The sequence below is a fragment of the Rhodnius prolixus genome, unplaced genomic scaffold (assembly GCF_049639745.1).
Source record: "Rhodnius prolixus isolate KJV_2025 unplaced genomic scaffold, Rpr scaffold_7, whole genome shotgun sequence".
NCBI lineage: Eukaryota > Metazoa > Arthropoda > Insecta > Hemiptera > Reduviidae > Rhodnius > Rhodnius prolixus.
In genome coordinates, this window is record NW_027411582.1 from 28332302 (window position 1) to 28357057 (window position 24756).

Sequence of the window (24756 nt, forward strand, 5' to 3'; positions counted from 1 at the left end):
TTGTTTGACCATTTGACTTGATAGCTATAGTTCAGCTTAATCCTCTCTTATGAGTAAAGAGACTTAATTTTTTTGAAATATGACTACATATTTACATATTCACGTAAATTACAGAGTTGTTAAATTAGTCACCAGTCTTGGCGTTTACGAAGATTACTCGTCGGTGCGGGCCACATGCGGTCTATACAAAAAATAAATATATACTAACAGATTTTTCATTTACGTTAATTAGAAAGGCGACTTAAGTTGAAGAATGAGATTTATACTATAAATATGCAAACAGACATAAACCATCACTTTGATGATGATGATGATGATGATGAAAGGGTGTTTATTAAAGATGGAGATGTTAAAAGTAACTTTAATGTTTACATAATGGGCATCGTCAGAGTGCGTCCAATTAAAGTAGGGACAGTATAGAGTTCTTGAGGAGGCGCTCATCAATGAAGAAGTCTTTTCCTCCACCTTCTCTACAACGACCGCGCCTCATCTTCAATCACTCTGTTAAACGGATAGAAGACTCACCAGGGGGGCTTCTATCTATCCTTGCTCCCAGAGAGGAGTGCTAGCTAGCATTGTGCTTGGATAAAGTCGTTAGCTAGGGGTCTCCACTAAATAACATCTAAATCTCTTTGATACCTAAAGGTGAATACACTCTCATCTTCTGGGCTAATACTAATATTTATCATTTCCTAATAATTTCAGCATGATAAATGGAATAATGTTCGCGTTGATTATTAGCCGTTTTAGCGAGAAATACTCTATTATAGTGGCAGTTCTGTTATTGAACGTAATATCTTCTTAATTATTATTTTTTTGTAATTAAGAGCGATCCTAAATTGTATTATATTTCACTTTTTTGACCGTCATTTTCGGCATACTTATGGCCTTCTTCAGGGTCTGTATAAAGGAAGCTATACAATAGTAATGTACCTAATTAATGTTGCAATATACACGTACACAAAAAGAGTACAATATTGAGACAAAATGTTATTTATTTTTATTGGAAGTCAGATTTAAAAGTTGAGTTATAGTTTGGGTAAGTCACTAGATGTTGTAGTGGAAGATATCCATCGAGGGTAGTTCTCTAAGACCTACGGTACTCTATTAGGTGTCAAAGTTTGTGTACATAGGCTGATAATCGTTTGTAAAGCGTCAATTATTCAAAGATGGTAATGGAATGCACAAGAGGTTGTCAGAGTAGAGGAAAGTGGATTATCCACTTTTACAGGGATCTTTGGCGTTTCTGCGGGTAGCCAATAGCCTCGATTAGATTAGATTCTTGTAGGGCGGCTTTAAGGCCTACGCCACCGTGATCCAATGGATCTATTCTTTCTCCCACTACTCTAGAGCTCACTCTCCGTCCTTTTAATCAGACTCTTAAGGAAGGCCCCCCCAGCTAACAATGCTGTTAGATTGCCATTTATACCTAACATAGGGCCTGAAGAGTTGATGCATTTGAATAAAGCCACCATTAACAATATTTTGCCCAGTTCCGGGTGGCTATAGGTATTTGGCACCAGACGCCTCATCCTTGTAGCTTTTCTTACCTGAAGAGCGCGGCTTTAGAAAGACATTATTACGATTTTTCTCAGTAAGTCTACGTAGTTACCACAGTTGCTGGAATAGGATAAACCATTTCTTTGGAACGAAGGCGGGATGTTTATCGCGAGATAAGTTATACCATAAGTTGATTATACCCTTAACTTGGAACTCCTCTCTATTTTTTTTGAGGCATCTCTAGACAGCCTGAATAGTTAACAAGATTGGAGGAAGGAATGTCGTCTATCTAGAGGATCTTCTGTCTTTTAAATTGGGAGAAGCTATATTCAGAATATTTTTTTGATAAGAAGGCATTAGTTGAATCAATACCGGAAACGGTTATCTATAAACCTGCTGGACTTTAAACTTTTCTTCCTACCTAGACTTTTACCAGAGATTCTGTGTGATTAGTTCCATCATAGCAGCGTACATTTTGTCTTAACATCAAAAAATTGGAAGTATGGTGATTTATACATCTCCAACATCCTTGCATTTTTTGTTTATTGATGGTTTGACACACTGTATTTCAAAGAGTATGCATGCAATTTTGATTATTGAAACAAAGTGCACAATTTTCATTGTGATTTTTAGAATTAAAAGAAAAATCTCATCCAAAATACTTTTAAAGGAACTGTTCTATATTAAGAGTTCTTTTTAAAAAATAAAAAATAAAAGAATAAATATATGTATTTAATGTTGTTTAAATTAATAAATTTAAATAGGCTAGAAAATATGGTCACGTAATACATCCATCTAATATGGTTACCTTTCTCACGTAAATATTTCTATTTTTGTGAATGTTTCGTATCAAATATCCAATTAAATACTTCCCAACTAGAATGTCAGTCACGAGCTGGGATATTCCGTACAAGATAACAATCGAGTAAAAAAATATTACCTAAAAAAAATGTATATATATACACAAATTACATGTACGAGTATATTTTACAATCTCGTAAAAAGTATGAAGTTGCTGTATTCTTTGGGTTTTTTTAAAAAAAATTGGAACATGGCTTCGTTTGGTTCTCTTGAATTTGGACACAAGTTATAGTTTTAGAACGAATCTTTTCTATTCCTGCCGTTCAGCTGACTGATTCATTGTCTGAAACTCAAATTACCATAAGCCACTATTTGATTAGCATCAAATTCATATTTCAAATAACTGGATATGTAATAAATTTATTCTAGATCAGAACGTGAGGTTTTAATTATGTACAATTCTAGTTGCATTAACTTCTGAATTGTCATTCTGAATGATCGTTCCCTGTTCTAACACAACATTTTACTTATTGTCCCTCAAAATTCAACACCCTACTCACACCCCACACCCTAGTGATGGGTCTTGTCACCCAGGATCTCTGGCTATGGTCTAAGAAGTAAAGTTAAAGCCGGCAAGGTTTTGGATAAACACCGTTCCCGGTGTTCAGCTCAATTAATGCTCTCTCTCTCTTAAATATTCTGAATATAGCTTCTCCCAATTTTGAAGAGAGAAGATTCTCTAGATCTACACTTTTAGGAACCCTTGGAGCTCCTAGGTCTTTCTTGAAGGATCCTCCATGTTTAAGTAGCAGATAAAATAGTTTATCAAAGCCTTTTTTTCTACTCAAATTCCCAAAATTATTCTTTCATCTTTATTTTATCTGAATACAAACATCTTAATAAGACAATTGCGTAATGAGGTGGCGAATTATGGACCTTCAACCTTTCTACACCTTTATGAACCCTTCGAGCTCATGGTCTTTCTTGAAGGTACCTCATGTTTAAGTAGCATATAAAATAGTTTATCAAAGCCTTTTTTTCTACTCAAATTCCCAAAATTATTCTTGTATCTTTATTTAATCTTAATACAAACATCTTAATAAGACAATTGTATAGTGGAGGTAGCGAATTAGGGGCCTTCAACCTTTCTACACCTTTATGAACCCTTGGAGCTCCTTGGTCTTTCTTGAAGGAACCTCATGTTTAAGTAGCAGATAAAATAGTTTATCAAAGCCTTTTTTTCTACTCAAATTCCCAAAATTATTCTTGTATCTTTATTTAATCTTAATACAAACATCTTAATAAGACAATTGTATAGTGGGGGTAGCGAGTTAGGTTTTATTTTATTTATTTCCTAGAATACATTTTATGAAAAATTAAATTTTAAATTTTATAATAATTAATGCGTTTTGATTGGTGTATTTGAAGCACGTGACTTTTACCGAATTTCAAGATTTTATTTTATCCATAAAATATGTATTTATATTTATTTTTTACAATCAACTGCCTTTTTATATCCAATTTATATTAATATTATAATTTTTACTTAAATATTATATTAATCTAATATTTTAATAAGACAGTCCACTACCCCTGGTTCCTACACGAAAAATTCCTTGTATAGATGATTTCCATTTTACGTGCGTTTTGGCCGAGCAAATAGTGGTCACTTGCGGAACCCCTGTCAACGTTCCAGGGAACACTATGGTTCCGCGGAAACCAGATTGCAGACTCCTGCTGTAGATAGACGACATTCCTTCCTCCAATCTTGTTAACTGTCCAGGCTGTTAATGTGCATTATTTTTGGTGACTGAATCATAGTTTCAATAGGATGAAAAATTAATGCCAGTTTCAGTCATTATAAACTTTATTATGTCGAGCTTTCGACCTAGGGACTATAGGTCATCTTCAGGGCTAATTTACAATATATTGTTTTACATCATTAAAGAGTTGGTGTGTCTTCTGTCTTGTCTGTTCATGGGCTGGCTGTCTGAGAAGCTCCAGAAAAAAGAGGAGTTCGAATTAAGGGTATATAATCATCTTATGGTAAAACATCTTCCCTATAATCACCTCTCGCGATAAACACCCCGCCTCCGTTCCAAAGAAAAGGTCTATCCTCTTTCAGCAACTGTGGTAACTACGTAGTCTTCCTTAGAAAAATCGTAATAATGTCTTTCTAAAGCCGCGTTATTCATGTTAAGAAAACTTACAAGAATGAGGCGCCTGGTGCCAAATACACATAGCCACTTTAGGCGCATTATCACCTGGAACTGGGAAAAATATTGTTAATGGTGGCTTTACTCAAATTACATCAACTCTTCAGGCCCTGTGTTAGGTATAAATGGCAATCTAACAGCTGTGTTAGGCTGGGGGCCTTCCTTAAGAGTTTGATTAAACGGACGGGTCAAAGAGCCAGTGGGAGCCACAATAGATCCATTGGGTCGCATTAGCGTAGGCTTTTAAGGCCCTCTTACAAGAATCTAATGTAATCTAGGCTGATGGCTACCTTCAGAAACGCCAAAGATCCCTGAAAAAGTGGATAATCCACTTTCCTCTACTCTGACAACCTCGTACTCTCCATTACCATCTTCGAATTCTTGGCTATTTATAGACGATTACTAGTCTACGTATCAAACCTTGACACCTAAGAGAGTACCGTAGGTCAAACGTAGCATTGTCGGTGAAATCTTAGAATAAAAAATAGAAAAATCGGCTCCAGCTCCAGTAATAGGAAGGTTAGATAAAATGAACATATTTAACAATGATTTTATTCTAAATTCAACTCCGAAGAAAGAATAAAGAATGAGATTAGAAGCGATAAGAATAACAGACAAAAAAAAAATAATTGAATATACGAAAGTAATAATTTCAGATGAAATACAAAAATGGTATAAGAAGGTTAGAGTGTTAAAAAATGAATATAAAACGTAGCGTCATAAATTGAATTCATAAAAAGAACAAAAGCAAAAAAGTAATTGGTAAATATGAATATTCAAAAAAGTGAAATGTAAACATTGATTAGGATGTGAAACCTTTACATGAATAATTTACATGTGACCCCTTAAATTGGATCCATCGCAGCCTCCTCTCCTTTCGCACGTTACAATTAAAATAGGCAGGGAAATAAAAAACATATTAATAATAATTATTTAAAGTTTTAAGAGGTAGAAGTAAATTATTTTAAAATAATAGACTTGAAATTTAATATTATATTTTTAATATTTATTTATTCAGAATATTGTGTGAATAATTTAGACATTAAAAAAATCATTGTTGTTGTGTTTAATAAAGAAATTATCCACCCACGGGTTGTGGGAGAATTTTTAATCTATTCTAATAAAAGAAAAAAAGATTATCTGTGGACCTAATAAATATAAAGTTCTTCTTCGAAACAGTTTTTCGAAATAAGTGGAAATTACAATACTATAATTGTCACCTTCAAAATAACTTCCTTCTGAAGCCACACAGCGCTGGAGACGTTTCTTCCACTCCTCATAGCAGTGCTCAAACTCCTATACTGGAATAGCTTTCAGCTGGTCGTTTACAGCCTTTTAAATGTTTTCGACTGTCCCCAAAATGAGTTCCCTTGAGGTGATTTTTCAACTTCAAGAAGAGAAAAAAGTCACAAGGACTCAAGTCAGGCGAATAAGGAGGCTGAGGAGCCACAGGAATGTTTTTACTGGCCAAAAACTCCGTTTATTGAAATTGCTGTGTGACAAGGAGCATTACCCGTGATGCAACACCCACTTGTTCTTGATGTTTGGTCTCACACGAATGAACCCTTTTTCGAAGTTTTTCGAAGAACCTCTCGGTAAAAGTGTTGATTGACCGTTTGATCTTGAGGTAAAAACTCTTTGTGGACGATTCCCCGTGGATATCGAAAAAACAAATCAGCATGCATTTGATCTTCGACTTCGGCCATCCTTGCTTTTTTGGGGCCTTGGAGAGGTTGAAGTGTGCCACACTCCATGCTCTGGCGCTTGGTTTCTGGATCGTACTCAAACACCCAAGACTCGTCACCAGTAATGAATGACACGTTCCAGAAAATGGGAGTCATTTTTAATTGAATCCAAAAAGTCAAGGCACCTTTCCTTCCTGATGTTCGACAGTCGAAAACATTCAAACGGCTGTAACCGACCAGTTGAAGGATATTCCAGTATCGGAGTTCGAGCACTGCTATGAGGAGTGGAAGAAATGTCTCTAGCGCTGTGTAGCTTCAGAAGGAAGTTATTTGAAGGTGACAATATAGAATTGTAATTCTTTTTGAATAAACATTTTTTAAAAAATCAGTCTCATTACTTAATTTACAGACCTCGTATCTTTAAACTGCTGTTACCAGTTTTTCTTGTGGTAATCTGAGCAAAAAACGGAAGTGCCCTGGTGAAGTAATAGAAATTGGTAGGCCATTATTAGATACAATGGTACTCGAATTGCGATCATTTAGTTTTAGCAGCAAAAGCATTTTTAGAAATAATTTTTGGGCACGGAATATTCTACAGACAATTTAGTGTTGACTATTCACTTCTTTTGTGGCCTTTCTTGAAGAAGATTGACTCTATTAACCCTCTAACGTCTTGAATGCATTTATTAGCTGCAAGTGTAGGGAGTATTGTCGTGCAATACATTCACTGACATAAAAAAAGTGCATTTCCTGATTGGACCTGATTGGACGAGTGCCTTGTTTTAGTTCCGTTGCTTTATTCTGGTTAGCTATACAGTTGTGCATTACACAGATCTTTCGGACAATAAATCGCCATTTCCCATTAAATTCATCAGCAATCTGCTAATCTTAAAAACTTATTTGTATACTTGAGTGGATTTGTACAAAATATTTCACAAGAATGCATCTGACTGTCACTTATTTTTATGAATTTGAGTGCAATTTGTAAACAGCAAGTTGCATTTAGAATTCTTCAGACTTGTCACAAGTTCAACCCCGCTACACGCGTATTATAGACTTACACTCTAACTCCAACATGGACTATGTAGAACACTACATCAAGTACCTCGCTACTGGTTTCTTCAGTAAGTATGAATCAAGTCACACAACCACCTTTGCAGACAAATAGGGGACTACAGCATGGACACGGTGCACAGGCCCAGGAGAGTTAAGGGCTCCCTGAATTGAAATTTTTCATATTAGCTGAGGGTTTTTCATTTGGTTTTTCCTCTTATTATATGCTTTCATTTTTTTTGTACAATGTCTGGAACTTATTACTGCCTGCTGGAGGTTATAGTATTTATTACCGGCACTCCAATGTGTATATGTATATATTTTCACTTAATAAATACATTTTTATCTATCTAACTATCGCATTTAGGAAATTTATTCCCGCTGAGATTAGCTTGGTGCTGGGATCATCCACTTAGACTGAATTAATCTTCTCATCTCCATGCAGATTAAGGTAAAGATTTGTGGCGCTACTTTCGTTCGATCCTTATCCAGGTCGACTGTTACTTTACTTCCAGTCTAGCCTTCCCTTCACGTCCTATTACAATCTCTTTTCACTTCAGTCTGATAGGAGTTGGCCGTCGATACGATGTGTGGCTATTAAATAACGAGACTATTGCTGTAAAACATTTTATTTCATATTTATACATATTTAGTTATTATCACTTTCAATATACACCCCTCCCCTATCCCTACAACGCTCCATGCGATTTTACCATTGTTCGAAACTGTGCTGGAAGTCTTTTTCTGTGATGCTCCTGCATGACGCGTGCCGCTTTTTTTTTCACAGCTTCAACGGACTGAAATCGTGTTTCTTTTAATGCAGATTTGACTTTGGGGAACAGATAAAAGTCACATGGGGCCAGGTGAGGCGAATCAGAATGAATCAGACAGACAATGCAGTGTGAGCCGGCGCGTTGTCTTGATGGAGAACCCACAAATCGGGTAGTTTTTTCCTTACTCTTTCACAGAGTTGAGCAAGCACCTCACCGGTAGTAATGTTGATTAATTATAATCGATATTTTCATCCGTTTTGGACATGGAAGGGCGACCTGGGCGGACATCATTTCCGACGTCTTCTCGGCCATCTTGGAAACGATTGAACCACTCAAAAAATTCGCGCACGTGATAAACATTCTAATCGCCATTAACTTATTTTAATAAAAGATAAATTTCAGTAGCGGTTTTACCAAGTTTCATGTGAAATTTCACGACAGTTCGTTGCTCTACTACGTGTGTAGTATCACATGTTTTCAGCAAAACGAAACTAACACCTCTTACACAAACGACGGTTCCGGTCAGACAGATTTCTCTACAAACACGTGAGACGCTGCACAGCTGTCGATCGTTAGGATTTGGCGCATGCATAGTTCTTCTGTAGCAGCATCAGTCTCGTTATTTTATAGCCACACCTCGTAATGTTAGTCCAACTATCTCAGTGTACTGATTTCTTTGATTCCTTTTTTGATTGCCTATTGATTTTTGTTTCCTCGTCGAATCCTCTTACAGATCTGTGGTCAATGTTGGATATTATTGTTATAACAAAAACACTGCCCAGAGGTGACAGCTCAATGGCCGCCAATGACCTAAGATACTTGTCTAGCCTTAAGTCAACACCCAAAAAAGAATTGGCGAAAACATAAAGCGACATTTAAAGCATACATTATTAGTACCTGAAGTTGAAAGCAAATTCGTTTTCTTCGAATTAGGTACAATTACTTCCTATTCTGTTCAGAAAAAAACTACAAAGATAACTGTGTTAAAGTGACAAAATTATAATTCCTGCAACAGCTAGCAAAACAATGTCTGCATAATAATAATAAAATATAGAAATCCAGAATATTCACAATAACTTATTAACGGGTATTAGATTTTTTTGGTTGGAAACGTTTTTTGATTGGTTAAGCATTTATTTAATAGGCATTACTTGTATTGAATAAATTAATAACGCTAATTTTTAAAAATATGTTTAATGATTTTTAATGACATTTCTAATAATTAAAAGTTTTAAATCAGCACTTATAGCATAATTAAGTACTATTTAGAGTAATTATAAATAATTAGATGTTTTTTGCCCAATTAGTTTTTATTATTTTAATTTTAAGAAAAAGTATTGTCCCAAAAATCTGATATTCACAGTAATTTGGGTTGAAATGTTACTTTAAAATCCCGATCTAGAAGGCCTTTAACCGAGTCTTTCCGGGAAAATTTCAAATAAACCGGGAAAAATGGTCTTATAGTTCTTTCTGAAGATTTTTGTTTAAAATGATTTAAGGCGCGTCAACGTCTAAAGTTATTGGCGCCCGGCGCTTTTTTTATTGCACTGCCTCCGGACAGTGTTCTCTTGTTACAGTACGCAAACCCGCATAGCTAATCCCTTCCCTTCTTTCTGAAGATGTTCTCAAATTTGTTTTTGAATGAATATATCTACTAAAAATGACAAGTGGCTTCCATAATATAGAAGGATAAATCGAGCGGAAATTTAGTCATTTGCGTGGAATGCACCTGCCTTGAGTATTTCCGATTCCTACGGGCCACCCACGGGTATCCGTCTATGATGTGTACGTATGTAGGTGATCAGCTTTGCTCAAAAACGTCCAAATTTTGCATCAATTTCAAATTTAATATCTCTGTTGAAAATTTTGGTTTGGCCCATAGGGCTAGTTAATATCGTTCATTTTATCCCATCGTACGTGTCTAATATTAAATTCTATAATTTAAGAAATTTCAACGTCACCAACGGTTCATAAAATTTATAATTGAATTATTTTCATAATGATGATTAAATTGAAGGCAGAATGACAGGTGTTGAAAAGTACCTTTATAATATTATATTATTTCATACATTCGTTTCCTTCCAATAAAAGATACATATTTTGAAGCTAACTGTTCCAATCTGTAGTTCCGTTTTGTGCAGCAGGTGTACACAGATGTCTGAACGAAGAGGAACATGTGGCAGTAAAGTATCAATCGTATTAAATTGATTTATTGATTGTAATTAAGAATGGTTAACGGTTGATTGTAGTCTTATTAATTTCTTAGACCATTACTCGTACTCAGGTCGACAGCTGGGCTTGTTGATCTCGTTCAATCAATTGATTTGTTACTCTGATTGATTGGCTCTATTTTTATAATCAATTTCAAAATGTTTATGGAATAAATAAATAAAAACCCCAGTGTGCGGAATTAAAATCAGACAATGGACGTCTATACACGTCTAACGCAGGGCAAAACAACCATAAGTTTACGTCATAATAGTCACTGCCAAGTACTTTTTTTTTTTTGCAATTTCTGGGGTCTTGAGATTCCAGAGCATTCTGTGCTCATTCAAAATCTTGCATCGCTTCACGTAAGCATTGCTCTAGTTAACTAGGGGCGCAAGAGCTTTTACAAGAAAGAAAAGAGCTTTGAATTCTTGAGCAAAATGAAATCATGCTCGTACTGTGGTCTGAACCTCTATCTAAAAGATAAAACCGGCATTGCGTAATTCCCCAATCTCTTATGCGGAGACCAAAAATGTACCAACTACTTATCATTTGGCTGGCACCCACCGCATTTCTATTGGTAAGATAAAGGAAACATCCCACCAAATAATATTCTTATTGTATTTTATTAAAATTTCGAGTTTTTATAGTTAATGGCAATTTTATATTTTTCACAACGAATATACACGTCGAACGCACCGCACCGTAACAGAGATTTGGTTTGTCGTGTATATATGTTACCGTGTAAGATCGAAATTGGAGAATGTCAAGATTCACTTGGTGAATGTTGAGATTCACATAGTCGCTTGGTGTATGTCCAAATATGTTATTTGGTTTAAGTTGTTTCAATAAGATTTTTTAACGTCAATCATATAATGAAGTTTATTATTGGTATTATTTTCTTTACTCATTTAGAATGTAATTTTACTTTTAAGTTCTACAGTTTACTTGAACCCTGGGCCAAAAAGTGGAGAGTCAAATTCAATACTCAAAAGTGCGAACAGATAACTTTTACTCTGCGTCGTAATTCTTATCCCACTTTAAAATTTTAACTCAATTCCTCTTCCTTCTGCTAATTTAGTTCGCTACCTTGGGATGTACATCGACAAAAGACTAACGTGGAATCCGCACACTAAACTGAAAAGACTAGAACTCAACCGACGAAACAAATTACTGTTACGACTAATTGGCAGACAATCCAAACTACCACTGGAACATAAACGTCTAATATACAATAGTGTACTTAAACCGATCTGGACTTACGGACTTGAGCTGTGGGGTTCAACCAAACATTCCAATTCACAAAGAATACAGTCCTTCCAATCAAAAATTCTCCGACAGATTACAAATTCTCCATTTTATGTGTCTAACTCTACTCTCCATAACGATCTCAAAATCTCATACATAACTGACGAATCTAAATCTAAGTATAGAAAATTCTTTGACTCTCTTCCATTCTGTACCAATCCTCTTGTTCTAAATCTCGCCTCCACAACGATTCCAGATCGTCCTCCACGACGACTGAAACGCTGTTGGCCTCGTGACAATCTCCAGTAATGTAAGAAACTCCAGCGAGAGTGTTGCCGGTGGGCAGCTTCTCCCCTCAAGTTGATCCAGTCAGGAAGACTTCTTTTATCGTATTCACTTATTACGAATTCTATTCTTTGTAGATTGTGAATAGCAAATAAATTAAAAAAAAAAAAAAGAAAAAGTTCTACAGTTTATTTACTTCTCCTATTTTGATTTTGATAATATGTTCTAATAATCATTAAAAATGTAACAGAAATATTTTTATTCAATACTCACTACCAGTGCATAGTGAATGTCGACATTTACAGATGCAAATAAGAAGAAATAAGGGATATTTAGCAAATATTTCTTACTTAGACCAAGCGACTATGTGAATCTCAACATTCACCAAGTGAATCTTGACATTCTCCAATTTCGGTCTTTCACGGTTACATATACACGTCAAACGCGCTTAAATGGTTAATGGTTAATATGAGTACGTTTGTTAGTCGCCTCTGTCCACGTCACCTAATTTAGTATCGGACGTAAAGCCCACCTGAAAACTAGACATTACTTTAAATCACAATTAAGTTTTACTTAATTAAGCCATCAATATTATATTTCAATAAATCGTTTATGATTTAATTCGTTAGCAAATACATGAAAATTCAAATAATTTCCATAAATAAAATATAAATACAGTTTTTTTAAAATAAAGAATAAAAACATCTGAAAAAGCAAGTATGTGGGAGTTACGTACTGTGTAAAGTTGTTCCACGGGGCTCTGCCCCCTGTCACCATGGACACGGGTGTTGGTATATAATAATCATCGAACAAAAAAAAATAAAAAACAAATGTCTACAATCGATGTTTAACACGTACCTTGTTACCTTATCTGTTGACAACTAAATTTAAATAATGTACCCTAATGTCACAAGCGCTATCAATCTAAATTTATTTGAATTTCCCTATATATATATATATATCTGTCATATATTTTTGTGTTCATCTTCTGAAGATTTCTTTATACTTTTTTTGTTCCATTTTAATTTAATTTCGCCATATATATTGTCTCTAGTGTTAAATAATTTGTATTCTAATATTTTTTAGAGGTGACAATTATAGCATTTTTATACTATACATATACTATACTATACATATATTTAACCAAATTATATCTTTATCTTATAAATTTTATTTAAGAAGAATGCTGGTGTTTTTAAGATTTCGCTCAATTGCTTCTTCATCGTCTTTATTTTTATTTTTTAAATTGATTTTCGTTTAGTCTTATTATTTCTATATTTTATTCAGTTCTTAAAGTTTTGAAGCACTCGTTCATCATATAAAAATTACACCTATAAAGTCTGCTCATGATGTTACTTATAAATATGAATTAATTTGTTATAAAACTTAAGTTATATTATACTAAAATATTTTTAAGTACTTTCTAAATTACTGTACTGTCTTTATTTTTTGATATTGAAGTATTTTTGTGGCTTTTTGGCGTTTTCTATTACAATTTTTTTTGTTTTTCAGTAATTTTATTTTTCACATTTGAATGATAATATGATTTGAAAAACGTTTGATAGGTAAATTTAATTCACAATATTTATAGCAGCTTTAGCTATAACCTCCTACTTGTGCTATTAATCTATAGAATTGCTTCACTTTTATTTTGGGTAAAATTTGCAAAAAAAAAAGTAACTCTATAAAAGAGCTTTCCCCTCACTCTTCTGTATCTGTAGTCCAGTGCCGAAGTCATGGTTCCAAATCACTGTGCAAGAAGTCATTGTAACTCAGGCTTTAACCTATCGATAATTCTATTGCGAGTTAACTTTAACAACATAGTCCTGTGTTGGTAGCAATGTGAAGGTTCTAATACGCGTGTATCAGTTCCAAATCACACTGCAAGAAGTCATTGTAACTCAGGCTTTAACCTATCCATAATTCTATTGCGAGTTAACTTTAACAACATAGTCCTGTGTTGGTAGCAATGTGAAGGTTCTAATACGCGTGTATCAGTTCCAAATCACTCTGCAAGAAGTCATTGTAACTCAGGCTGTAACCTATCGATAATTCTTTTGCAAGTTAACTTTAGCAACATAGTCTGTGTTGGTAACAATGTGAAGGTTCTAATATGCGTGTATCAGTTCCAAATCACTCTGCAAAAAGTCATTGTAACTCAGGCTGTAACCTATCGATAATTCTTTTGCAAGTTAACTTTAACAACATAGTCCTGTGTTGGTAGCAATGTGAAGGTTCTAATACGCGTGTATCAGTTCCAAATCACTCTGCAAAAAGTCATTGTAACTCAGGCTGTAACCTATCGATAATTCTTTTGCAAGTTAACTTTAGCAACATAGTCTGTGTTGGTAGCAATGTGAAGGTTCTAATACGCGTGTATCAGTTCCAAATCACTCTGAAAAAAGTCATTGTAACTCAGGCTGTAACCTATCGATAATTCTATTGCGAGTTAATATTAGCAACATAGTCTGCGTTGGTAGCAGTGTGAAGGTTTTAATACGCGTGTATCGGGTATCGAAGGGGGAATAGAAGAAGTTCCACCAATTTGTGGTACTTATTTTTTTTGTAGCATCTGCAGCAGCAAGGGTGCCACCGATTTGACAAGCCAAACTCCTAGAATGGTCATCATGACTCTAAACACCACTGCGAAGGAGAGTAGTATATTTTCTTGTGACGTATTGGTGGTGCTCCCGGCAAAGCTGCAGAAATAAGGACCTGTATTCCTTTGCCCCTGATCCTGTCCCTTGAAGCTTCTAGTCGAGAATTTACCCCACCCTTGATACATGAATAGTGGCTGACCAAGGAAGTGGTTTCGAAAAAAACTTGTTTAATTTTTTTTTTTTTTTTTTTAATTTTTCATTGTAATTTACCACTGCAACAGCAAATATGGTAAAAAAAAAGAAATAAAAGAAAATCACGAATGGAGAAGGCACCCAGTGGTACCACTCCACGTGCTTTACTCTCACGATAAGAGAAGATCACGATGCCATCTTCTCTTCAATCTCCTTAGAGGATTACCTGGTAATGTGGAGGAAGATAGGTGTTCTATGAGTGGGTTAGGATGAGCTGCTGTAGAATGGAATGAAATTTGAAGAAACGAGTGTTAGCAAGATCCTGTAATGAAAGGGATTTTGAGGTCATTATGGATAGTGTGAGGTTAGATACATAGAACAGAGCGTTAAGAAGTTTTCGAAGTATTTTTGGACTGTAATGTCTGGAGGCGTAATGAGTTGGAAAGCTTACTCGATCCCCCATACTTCGATGCCGTATGACCAAATAGGTTGCAGTAACAGCAGGTATAAGAGTCAAGAATGGTCGTTTGTCAAGTAGTCTGGCGAGAAGTTCTGTAGCGTTGGTGGTGTTTAATTTAAATGCACATCTAAGTTTGAGGGAAATATTTTAACAATATGCAGATCTGAATACAAACATCACGGAAAGATGTCACCACTTTTTTTCGACTGACTAATATTGATATATATATATTTTTTTTTTAATGATTTAAGGCGCATCAACATCTAAGGTTATTGGCGCCCGGAGCTTTTTTCAGTGCACTGCCGGCCTCCGGACAGGGTTCTCTCGTTACAGACAACACTGTCCATCACTGTAAGAAGCTTCTAGGAAGAGAAAATCTAAGGGTCAGCTGCTGGATTCGAACCCGGGACCTCCGCGTGGGAGTCTAGTATGCTAACCTCATAGCTAATCCGTTCCCTCTAATTTTGATATTTCCATCCAAATAGTACAATTGACATGATTACTTCCCTAAAAAGAAGTTGAGTGTTTTTACTCCCCTCTACGAAAATAAATACAAATCAAAGCTAAGACAAGACCAGCTTTTTACAACCAGTGTTTACATAATTTAACAGAAACACACTTCTTAGAAAATGATTTAAAATTTAAACCTCTGAGCGAAAACAAAAGCAAAAAATCACTTTTCAAAAACAATACAAAATAGAAAAAATTTACTCCAGTTAGCCAATTTGTGTTGTTGAAAAGTGATCTACAAACAAAACCTTAACTGGAGTATTTCTTTTTTATTTTTACCACAAGTAACAATTTTCACTGGCCGTGGTTATACTAGAAGTGAAAAAATGATCCGGTTTAAGTACTCGTAAAGGTATTACTTTCTTCACACCTTTCTAAACACTGGAATTATAGTTTTAGAGAGCTAAATAATGTACAAGAGCTGCGTACAAACAAGGCAACCCCCTCTGGAAAACTACTAACTGTTTTAAGTAAAAAGAGAATAATAATAATAATAATAAGAATACGTGTTACCACTAGCGTTTTATTAGTCAGATGTTTTTAGGTATCTAATTTGAATATTTTTAACATTTATTTAAAAAGCGAACTCCTAAGACATAATCTACATTTACTCTCATACGCGGTTTCTCCATTTGCAATAGAAGATATTATCCTGTGGAACATAACCTGTATTATCTGGCCATTCCAACTTAAATATAAATTTTCTTTATTACCTTTCAATTTTCGTAAAATTATCTGTCAGGAATTACTATTATCTATTTTTAAGAATTGTGACGGCCATTTTTTTTTTAACTTTCTCTTAAAATGATTGGATAAATTGGTGAAAATGGGGTTTTAGATCCGCAGTGCTTGCTAATAACATTGATTTTATTCCATCATAGCATGGATACCGGTTTTTGGACTTTGACTTCACTTATGTTTCTCGCTGACTGAGGGAGGTTACTTGGTGTGTTTATATACGAGGGTCGTTTGAAAAGTCCGTGCAAAGTCAGAGATATAGCACCACTGGCGCGTATCGAGGTTATGTTTAGTTAGTAGCATCTCTTGGAAGAACACACACCAAGTTTCAGCCAGATCGGTCTATTTCTTTGTGTTTGGCATACGTTTGAATCGAGGAAGTGATTTTCAAAAAATGGACGAAAAAGAATTTCGTGTGTTGATTAAACACTACTTTATGAAAGGCAAAACGCCTGAGGAGACTAAAGAGAAGCTTGATAAACATTATGGTGACTCTGCACCTTCGATTAGAACAGTTTATAAGTGGTTTCAAAATTTTCGGAGTGGCCATATGAGCACAAGTGACGCTGAACGTTCTGGACGCCCTGTTAAGGTTACTACTCCACAAATCATTGATAAAATCCATGATATGGTGATGGATGAGAGAAGAGTGAAGGTGCGTGAGATTGCTAGTGCTGTGGGCATCTCGAATGAACGGGTACATAATATTTTGCATCAACATTTGGACATGACAAAGCTATCCTCAAGATGGGTGCCGCGATTGCTCACGCTTGACCAAAAACGAAATCGTGTGAAGTGTTGCAAGGACGGTTTGCAGCTGTTCCAGAAGAATCCGCAAGACTTTAAGCGTCGTTTCGTCACTGTGGATGAAACATGGATATATCACTACACTCCTGAGACCAAAGAACAATCTAAACAATGGGTTACCAAGGGGGAATCTGCGCCAAAAAAAAGGGCGAAGACCGTTCCTTCGGCCGGAAAGATTATGGCGACTGTCTTTTGGGATTCGCAAGGAATAATCCTCATCGACTATCTGGAAAAGGGTGAAACTATTACAGGTGCATATTATTCATCGTTATTGGACCGTTTGAAAACCGAGCTGCAAGAAAAACGCCCACGATTGGCCCACAAAAAAGTACTTTTCCATCACGACAACCCACCAGCTCACACCTCAGCAGTTGTGGTCGCAAAATTAATGGAAATAGGGTTCCAACTCGTTTCACATCCCCCCTATTCTCCAGACTTTGCTCCCTCGGACTACTATTTGTTCCCCAATATGAAGAAATGGCTGGCGGGAAAAAGATTTTATTCAAACGAGGAGGTGATTGGAGAAACGAATGGCTATTTTTCAGACTTGGACAAATCCTGTTATTCAGAAGGGATCAACAAACTAGAGCAGCGTTAGACGAAGTGTATAAGCCTAAAAGGAGACTATGTTGAAAAATAAAAAAGGTTTACCCCAAAAAATTAAGTAGTTTTTATTTTTGCACGGACTTTTCAAACGACCCTCGTATATTGAAGTATAATTTTAAACGAAATTTAAGTTCAAGTAAAAGAAACTTCAATTAATATTCAAATTAATCTGCGGTGTAAAGACACTTACTTAGGGTTAACTGGGTTAATGGAAAAAAATGTTAATTCTCAGTTTTTTTGGGTACTACCCCCTACACTAGGCTGAAATGAACAGAACTGAACAGACGCGTTCGACTACTTAATAGGCTCTTAGACGATAAATCTAAACTCTCTCTGGACAATAAAAGACTAATTTATACCGATCTTTTGAAACCCATCTGTGGCTTATGGAATAGAGTTGTGGGGTTCAACCAAACGCTCCAATCTCCAAAAGGATTCAATCTCTTAAATCTAAAATACTTCGAACTATTGTAAACGCTTCATTTTATGTCTCCCAACCTGGACTATACACACTGACCTTAACATTCCTTTTGTCACCACAAGTCGCTGAAAAAACGTTACAGAAAACTTCATTTTAACCTGCAATCTCATTTAAATCCTCTAGCTCAAAAATCTTTTTTCTAGAACTGTTCCTGATAACCCGGACAATACGTCTTAAAAGATAGTGTCCTCGTGATCTCCTCTCTAGTGAAGAGAGTGGACTAATAGTCAATGTTTTGGGAATGTTACCACTGGGTAACTTCTCCACTCGTTTGCTTCATTTGTTACTCTGTTATCACTGTTACTTATAGAGCCATCGCGCTGATTGTAGCACAAATAAACGCCAAAAAGTACTTTAATCTAATTCGATTATAATAATTCTTGTTTTTGTGTTGTTAGGTTGGGATACATGGAGGGACGCCTAATACTCCTGAAGAAAATAGATGCTGCCCCAATTGGTGAGTACTTATTGCTATTCTCATATTTCTGATTGAATAATTTTTTCCTTATTTTACCTCCTGTTTTGGGTTGTAATATTGCAGGTTTTACAGGCCGAATTAAGCGCCACGATAGCCGAGTGGTTAAGAGGCTAGACCCGCAAAGCTAAGATGTATTGTTGGTTTAGAGGCTTTGGATTTTATTTAAATGATTAATATGAGAACTTTGTAGTAAAGTATGTTTGAAATTCGACTCCGTCTAGGACACCTAATTTGGATTTTTACTTGTAAAGCCTGAATAGCGGCCGACAGTTAGTTGGTACCCTTTCGCATTACTTCAAATGATTAGCTTCAAATCTCCGCCTTGAAACGCAAAACTAACCTTGTTGAAAGCATTCTGATAAGGTCGCTAGTTAATGGTTCCAGTAAAAAAGCCAGAAAATGAAGGTAGCCGTCTCCGGGGTAGATCTTTATCGGACAAGAGGCCGCACTCTTCAGAGGTTCCTTCCTACTAAAAAGAAGGATAATTCGCTCAGCTTTTCAGAAACCGATGTGTTACCAAAATTTTAGTGAGATTATCGTTTAATCAATACAATATATGTTACAGATGGGTGATGATCGTATACCTAGATTGTGTTATGACAGATTGTGTAAATTGGTTCACTGTCACTTAATGCCCTTTAACTGGAGTAGTTCTCTTTTGTGTTCACTTGAAAAAATTGGAGCATCAGATTTATGGATGTCTAACAACTTTAATCAGGTGAAAAAGAGTAAAAAGAATTTAATTAATGCATATAAGTTACACTTGATTAGTATTGACATTAGTAAAATCTATAATTGTAGATATAACAGCTACATCAGATTTATCAGTAGTTTTCATGATGATGAATCGTATTTAAGGTTAAATGCAGAGTTTGAGTTTGCTAAAATTCTTTCACAAATTAGAGTAGCTAATGAAAAATTTTCACGGATTATTTTAAAAAATAAAATTTACAAATTTAATCCTGAAATTAACTGCAAGCTTTGCTCAGAAAATTTGCGAGACACAGTCGCCCACTTTCTCATTGAATGTAAATTCTTCAGTAATTTCAGAACAAAGTACATTGGCCAGTACATTTTGCCTAATAATTATTGTCTTTTAGACCAGTTAGATCGCCTCTTAAATTGTGTAAGTGGAAAACAATTAAAATCTGTTGCTGTGTTCATTAAAAAATGTATAATAATAAAAGAAGAACTCCAACGTTGGCTATAATTCTGCTCGATATTGATGTATATAGTGTAATAAAAAGATAATTGATAATTAATTAAGGGAATACTTTTTTGTTTTGTTCTGTATATTATAATTAATTTGTTTATTTTTGGCTTCTTTGTATCTTGTATGATTATTGACTATTAAACCTAGGCTAGACTCCAGCTTTTATAAAAATTGTATTTTTTAAAAAAAAAGCAAATAAAATTTTAATTTTAATTTTAATTTTATAGAAGGTTTAATCAATACATCCTTAAAATAAGTGAATTGCCGAGACTAATGCTATCGTTTTACCGAAGCCAGAATAGTTCCTTTATCCTTAAGAGAACAAGTCATTCAAAATTCTTTTCTTCACCTCTGATGTTTAATCATTCTTGGCAGGGATGGCACAACTGCAAGAATTACCCTGTCCAGATTATCTTGGGGGCGCTCAAATAACTATAAAGTAATCATTCTTGGCAGGGATGGCACAACTGCAAGAATTACCCTGTCCAGATTATCTTGGGGGCGCTCAAATAACCATAAAGTAATCATTCTTGGCAGGGATGGCACAACTGCAAGAATTACCCTGTCCAGATTATCTTGGGGGCGCTCAAATAACTATAAAGTAATCATTCTTAAGAGATAAAAGATTGAACCAATAGAAAATTAAATTTCAACTGTTTTAAATTGTAATGTTAGCTATAAGGTATGCAGATGAATGGTGTAATTAAATGAATTAAAAAGAAAAGAAACCATCTAAATGTTCTTTTATTTGTTTGTAACATGATTCCAATTAAGAGCCGACAAGCTCTTGATGTAGAGGAAGAATAGGGAATCAAAATAAATAAAAGTAAAACTGATAGGGGTTAAAATATAAGGAACCAAACCATATGTAAGGGCCAACAAATGTAAAGGTAGGTCGATTAAGATAAGGATGACATGGGACAATTGAGATAAGAGAAGGAAGGATGGACCATTCTCTTTTAGTTGTGTCATCAGGAGAGGAATGGTTGGTTGGGGGGGGGGTGGGCAAGGTGAGAGAGAGAGCGCGCATTGAAGAGCAACACATTAAAGAACGGGTCGTTCGTTTTTGGTTTTTTGTTTTTTAACCTTCCCAACGCTTTTATCTCGTTCACATGGTAATTCTCCGAGTATCATTGTGTACTTTATCTTAAACTGTTTTTTAAAACGTTCAATAATTTACTGAAAACAGTATTGGTTAGGAGTTGTTTAGCTTAGTCTGCAGGTCCAGGCTTAGGTTTTAGGTTTGAATCGAGGCGTACAGCCTTTTCTGAATGCTTCTACAATCCTTGTAACTGATATTGGACAATCTTTCTTTAAATTGAAAGAACACTGTGCGTAAATACAGGTTGTGTTTGGAGAAGGTTGCTAGTTGACAATGAACGCAGATATTATTTGGTGCCGCAAATCACGAGAGACTAGTGATTCAGGCAGGCTTTACGTCCAACTACCAAATTAGGTGTCGGTGGACGGAGGCGACTAACAAACAATACTTTACTGTAAGTTTCTTTTATTAACCAAATAAAATCCAAGGTCTCAAGACCGGGGAATCGAACCCAGTACCCCAATACATATTAGCTTTACATCTCTTTTTGTAAAAATTTACCAAAAATTCGCTGGAGTATCCGGGGAATATTCAGCGCCGAAAGCATAGCTCACCGACTAGCAAAATTGAAATCCTTTTTTCATATATTATATTGAGACTAGCAAAACATTGTACTAGAAATTTCGTAAAATGGCCAGCCAATAAGATACCTAAAAAGTATTATGGTCATTCTCACCATATGGTCATTCTTACAGTTATTGTCGCGCATCATCTACGAGGGTCGTTTGAAAAGTCCGTGCAAAGTCAGAGAGATAGCACTACAGGCGCGTATCGAGGTTATGTTTAGTTAGTAGCATCTCTTGGAAGAATACACACCAAGTTTCAGCCAGATCGGTCTATTTCTTTGTGTTTGGCATTCGTTTGAATCGAGGAAGTCGAGTGATTTTCAAAAAATGGACGAAAAAGAATTTCGTGTGTTGATTAAACACTACTTTATGAAAGGCAAAACGCCTCAGGAGACTAAAGAGAAGCTTGATAAACATTATGGTGACTCTGCACCTTCGATTAGAACAGTTTATAAGTGGTTTCAAAATTTTCGGAGTGGCCATATGGGCATAAGTGACGCTGAACGTTCTGGACGCCCTGTTGAGGTTACTAGTCCAGAAATCATTGATAAAATCCATGATATGGAGATGGATGACAGAAGAGTGAAGGTGCGATTGCTAGTGCTGTGGGCATCTCGAATGAACGGGTACATAATATTTTGCATCAACATTTGGACATGACAAAGCTATCCGCAAGATGGGTGCCGCGATTGCTCACGCTTGACCAAAAACGAAATCGTATGAAGTGTTGCAAGGACGGTTTGCAACTGTTCCAGAAGAATCCGCAGGACTTTAAGCGTCGTTTCGTCACTGTGGATGAAACATGGATACATCACTACACTCCTGAATCTAAACAATGGGTTACCAAGGGGGAATCTGCGCCAAAAAAGGCGAAGACCGTTCCTTCGGCCGGAAAGATTATGGCGACTGTCTTTTGGGATTCGCAAGGAATAATCCTCATCGACTATCTGGAAAAGGGTAAAACTATTACAGGTGCATATTATTCATCTTTATTGGACCGTTTGAAAACCGAGCTGCAAGATAAACGCCCACGATTGGCCCACAAAAAAGTCCTTTTCCATCACGACAACGCACCAGCTCACACCTCAGCAGTTGTGGTCGCAAAATTAATAAAAATAGGGTTCCAACTCGTTTCACATCCCCCTATTCTCCAGACTTGGCTCCCTCGGACTACTATTTGTTTCCCAATATGAAGAAATGGCTGGCGGGAAAAAGATTTTATTCAAACAAGGAGGTGATTGCAGAAACGAATGGCTATTTTTCAGACTTGGACAAATCCTATTATTCGCAAGGGATCAACAAACTAGAGCAGCGTTGGACGAAGTGTATAAGCCTAAAAGGAGACTATGTTGAAAAATAAAAAAGGTTTACCCCAAAAAATTAAGTAGTTTTTATTTTTGCACGGACTTTTCAAACGACCCTCGTACATTTTTTTCAAGACTAGAGATTCTAGAGGCTCTGATCCCTAACCTCTGGCAAATTTGAGGTTACCTCAATGTTCCCTGATCAATTTCCGAGTCTCAATATGCTATAATTAAGAACCTTTAACTGACCTAGTTCCTTTATATCTTGCCAGTGCCAAATATTCCTAAATCTGGCCTTCCTTACCAAAATACCCGTACTATGCTAAATAATGTTGTTGTTCATTGTTTTTGGTGACTGATTTATAGTTTCAATAGGATGAAAAAATAAATGCCATTTCAGTCAGTAAAATTTATTTTGCCGAGCTTTCGTCCTAGGGACTAGGTCATCTTCAGGGCTAGTTTAGAAAGTAATACTTTTACATTTCAGGGTTGGTGTGTCTTCTGTCTTGTCTATTCATGGACTGAGTGTCTGAAATGTAAAAGTATTACTTTCTAAACTAGCCCTGAAGATGACCTAGTCCCTAGGTCGAAAGCTCGGCAAAATAAATTTTACTGACTGAAATGGCATTTATTTTTTCATCCTATTGAAACTATAAATCAGTCACCAAAAAGAATGAACAACAATTACAAGACGAAAGCCAATCGAATCAACCCTGAAGATGACCTAGTCCCTAGGTCGAAAGCTCGGCAAAATAAATTTTACTCGACTGAAATGGCATTTATTTTTTCATCCTATTGAAACTATAAATCAGTCACCAAAAAGAATGAACAACAATTACAAGACGAAAGCCAATCGAATCAACCCTGAAGATGACCTAGTCCCTAGGTCGAAAGCTCGGCAAAATAAATTTTACTCGACTGAAATGGCATTTATTTTTTCATCCTATTGAAACTGTGAATCAGTCACCAAAAAGAATGAACAACAATTACAAGACGAAAGCCAATCGAATCAACCCTGAAGATGACCTAGTCCCTAGGTCGAAAGCTCGGCAAAATAAATTTTACTCGACTGAAATGGCATTTATTTTTTCATCCTATTGAAACTAAATAATGTTCTTAACGCGATCTCTCGCTCCTTCTTTATACCATGCGGAAGACGGCGTTAGTCTCCATTCCGGTTGAATTAATTCTATTCCTCTTCGAATTCATTTCCTATTTCACTTCCTCGTCCAGATACCCACTCGCATGCACTCTTATAAAAGCTGAACTTCCCTCAGTTAGTATAATAATTAGTACTTTCTTTTCATATTAGACTGAAAAGATAAGCAACTAACCAACGCTACAGAACTTCTCGCCAGACTACTTGACAAACGACCATTCTTGACTCTTATACCTGCTGTTACTGCGACCTATTGGGTCATACGGCATCGAAGTATGGGGATTGACTGAATGTCCCCAACTCTCTAAGCCTCCGGACATTACAGTCAAAAATACTTCAGAAAAATTCTTAATACTCTTATATTTTTGTAACTAACTGGTACATTTGCTTACAGAACGGACCAAAATTAAATCACCAGTAGTAAAAGAAATTAAAAAGGAGTTGTGAGGGAAAAATTATTATTTTTTCAAGATTGTTCCTTTTAAATTTTATCTTATTCTTAAATTTATGAATAATATATATAGAAATGCCTCGCCACATGTGACTTATAACCATCTGATTACCTTACCAGAAGTCTTTTAGGCCAAACTTTATTATTAGTACCAAAAAAATATTCTATATCCCCGGTTCCTCCGTTTTAGAAATGATTCTCCTATGGAGTCTTATACACGCAGCATTTTTTCTCTCCTAAATCTCTTTAATGTATTTAATTTCTCTTTTGTGACATAAAGAGGATTTCTTTTTTTAATCAAGAGATTCCCTCGTACACAT

The 24756-nt window shown here is 35.7% G+C and overlaps 1 protein-coding gene across 11 annotated transcripts in view; it reads left to right on the plus strand.

Moving 5' to 3' along the window:
• Positions 1–24756, plus strand: part of LOC141447299 (uncharacterized) — a 224269-nt gene that overhangs the window by 110325 nt on the left and 89188 nt on the right. For 10 of the 11 annotated variants that reach the window (XR_012454250.1, XR_012454251.1, XM_074114717.1 and 7 more), the window contains one exon: positions 18562–18620. Coding sequence is in view for 8 of the 11 variants with exons in the window: in XM_074114717.1 (XP_073970818.1) it covers positions 18606–18620 (15 nt within the window). In the remaining 3 variants the exon portion in view is untranslated. Of the gene's footprint in view, positions 1–18561; positions 18621–18704; positions 20046–24756 lie in introns of those variants that run through there. The other variant, XR_012454252.1, reaches the window with a different exon arrangement.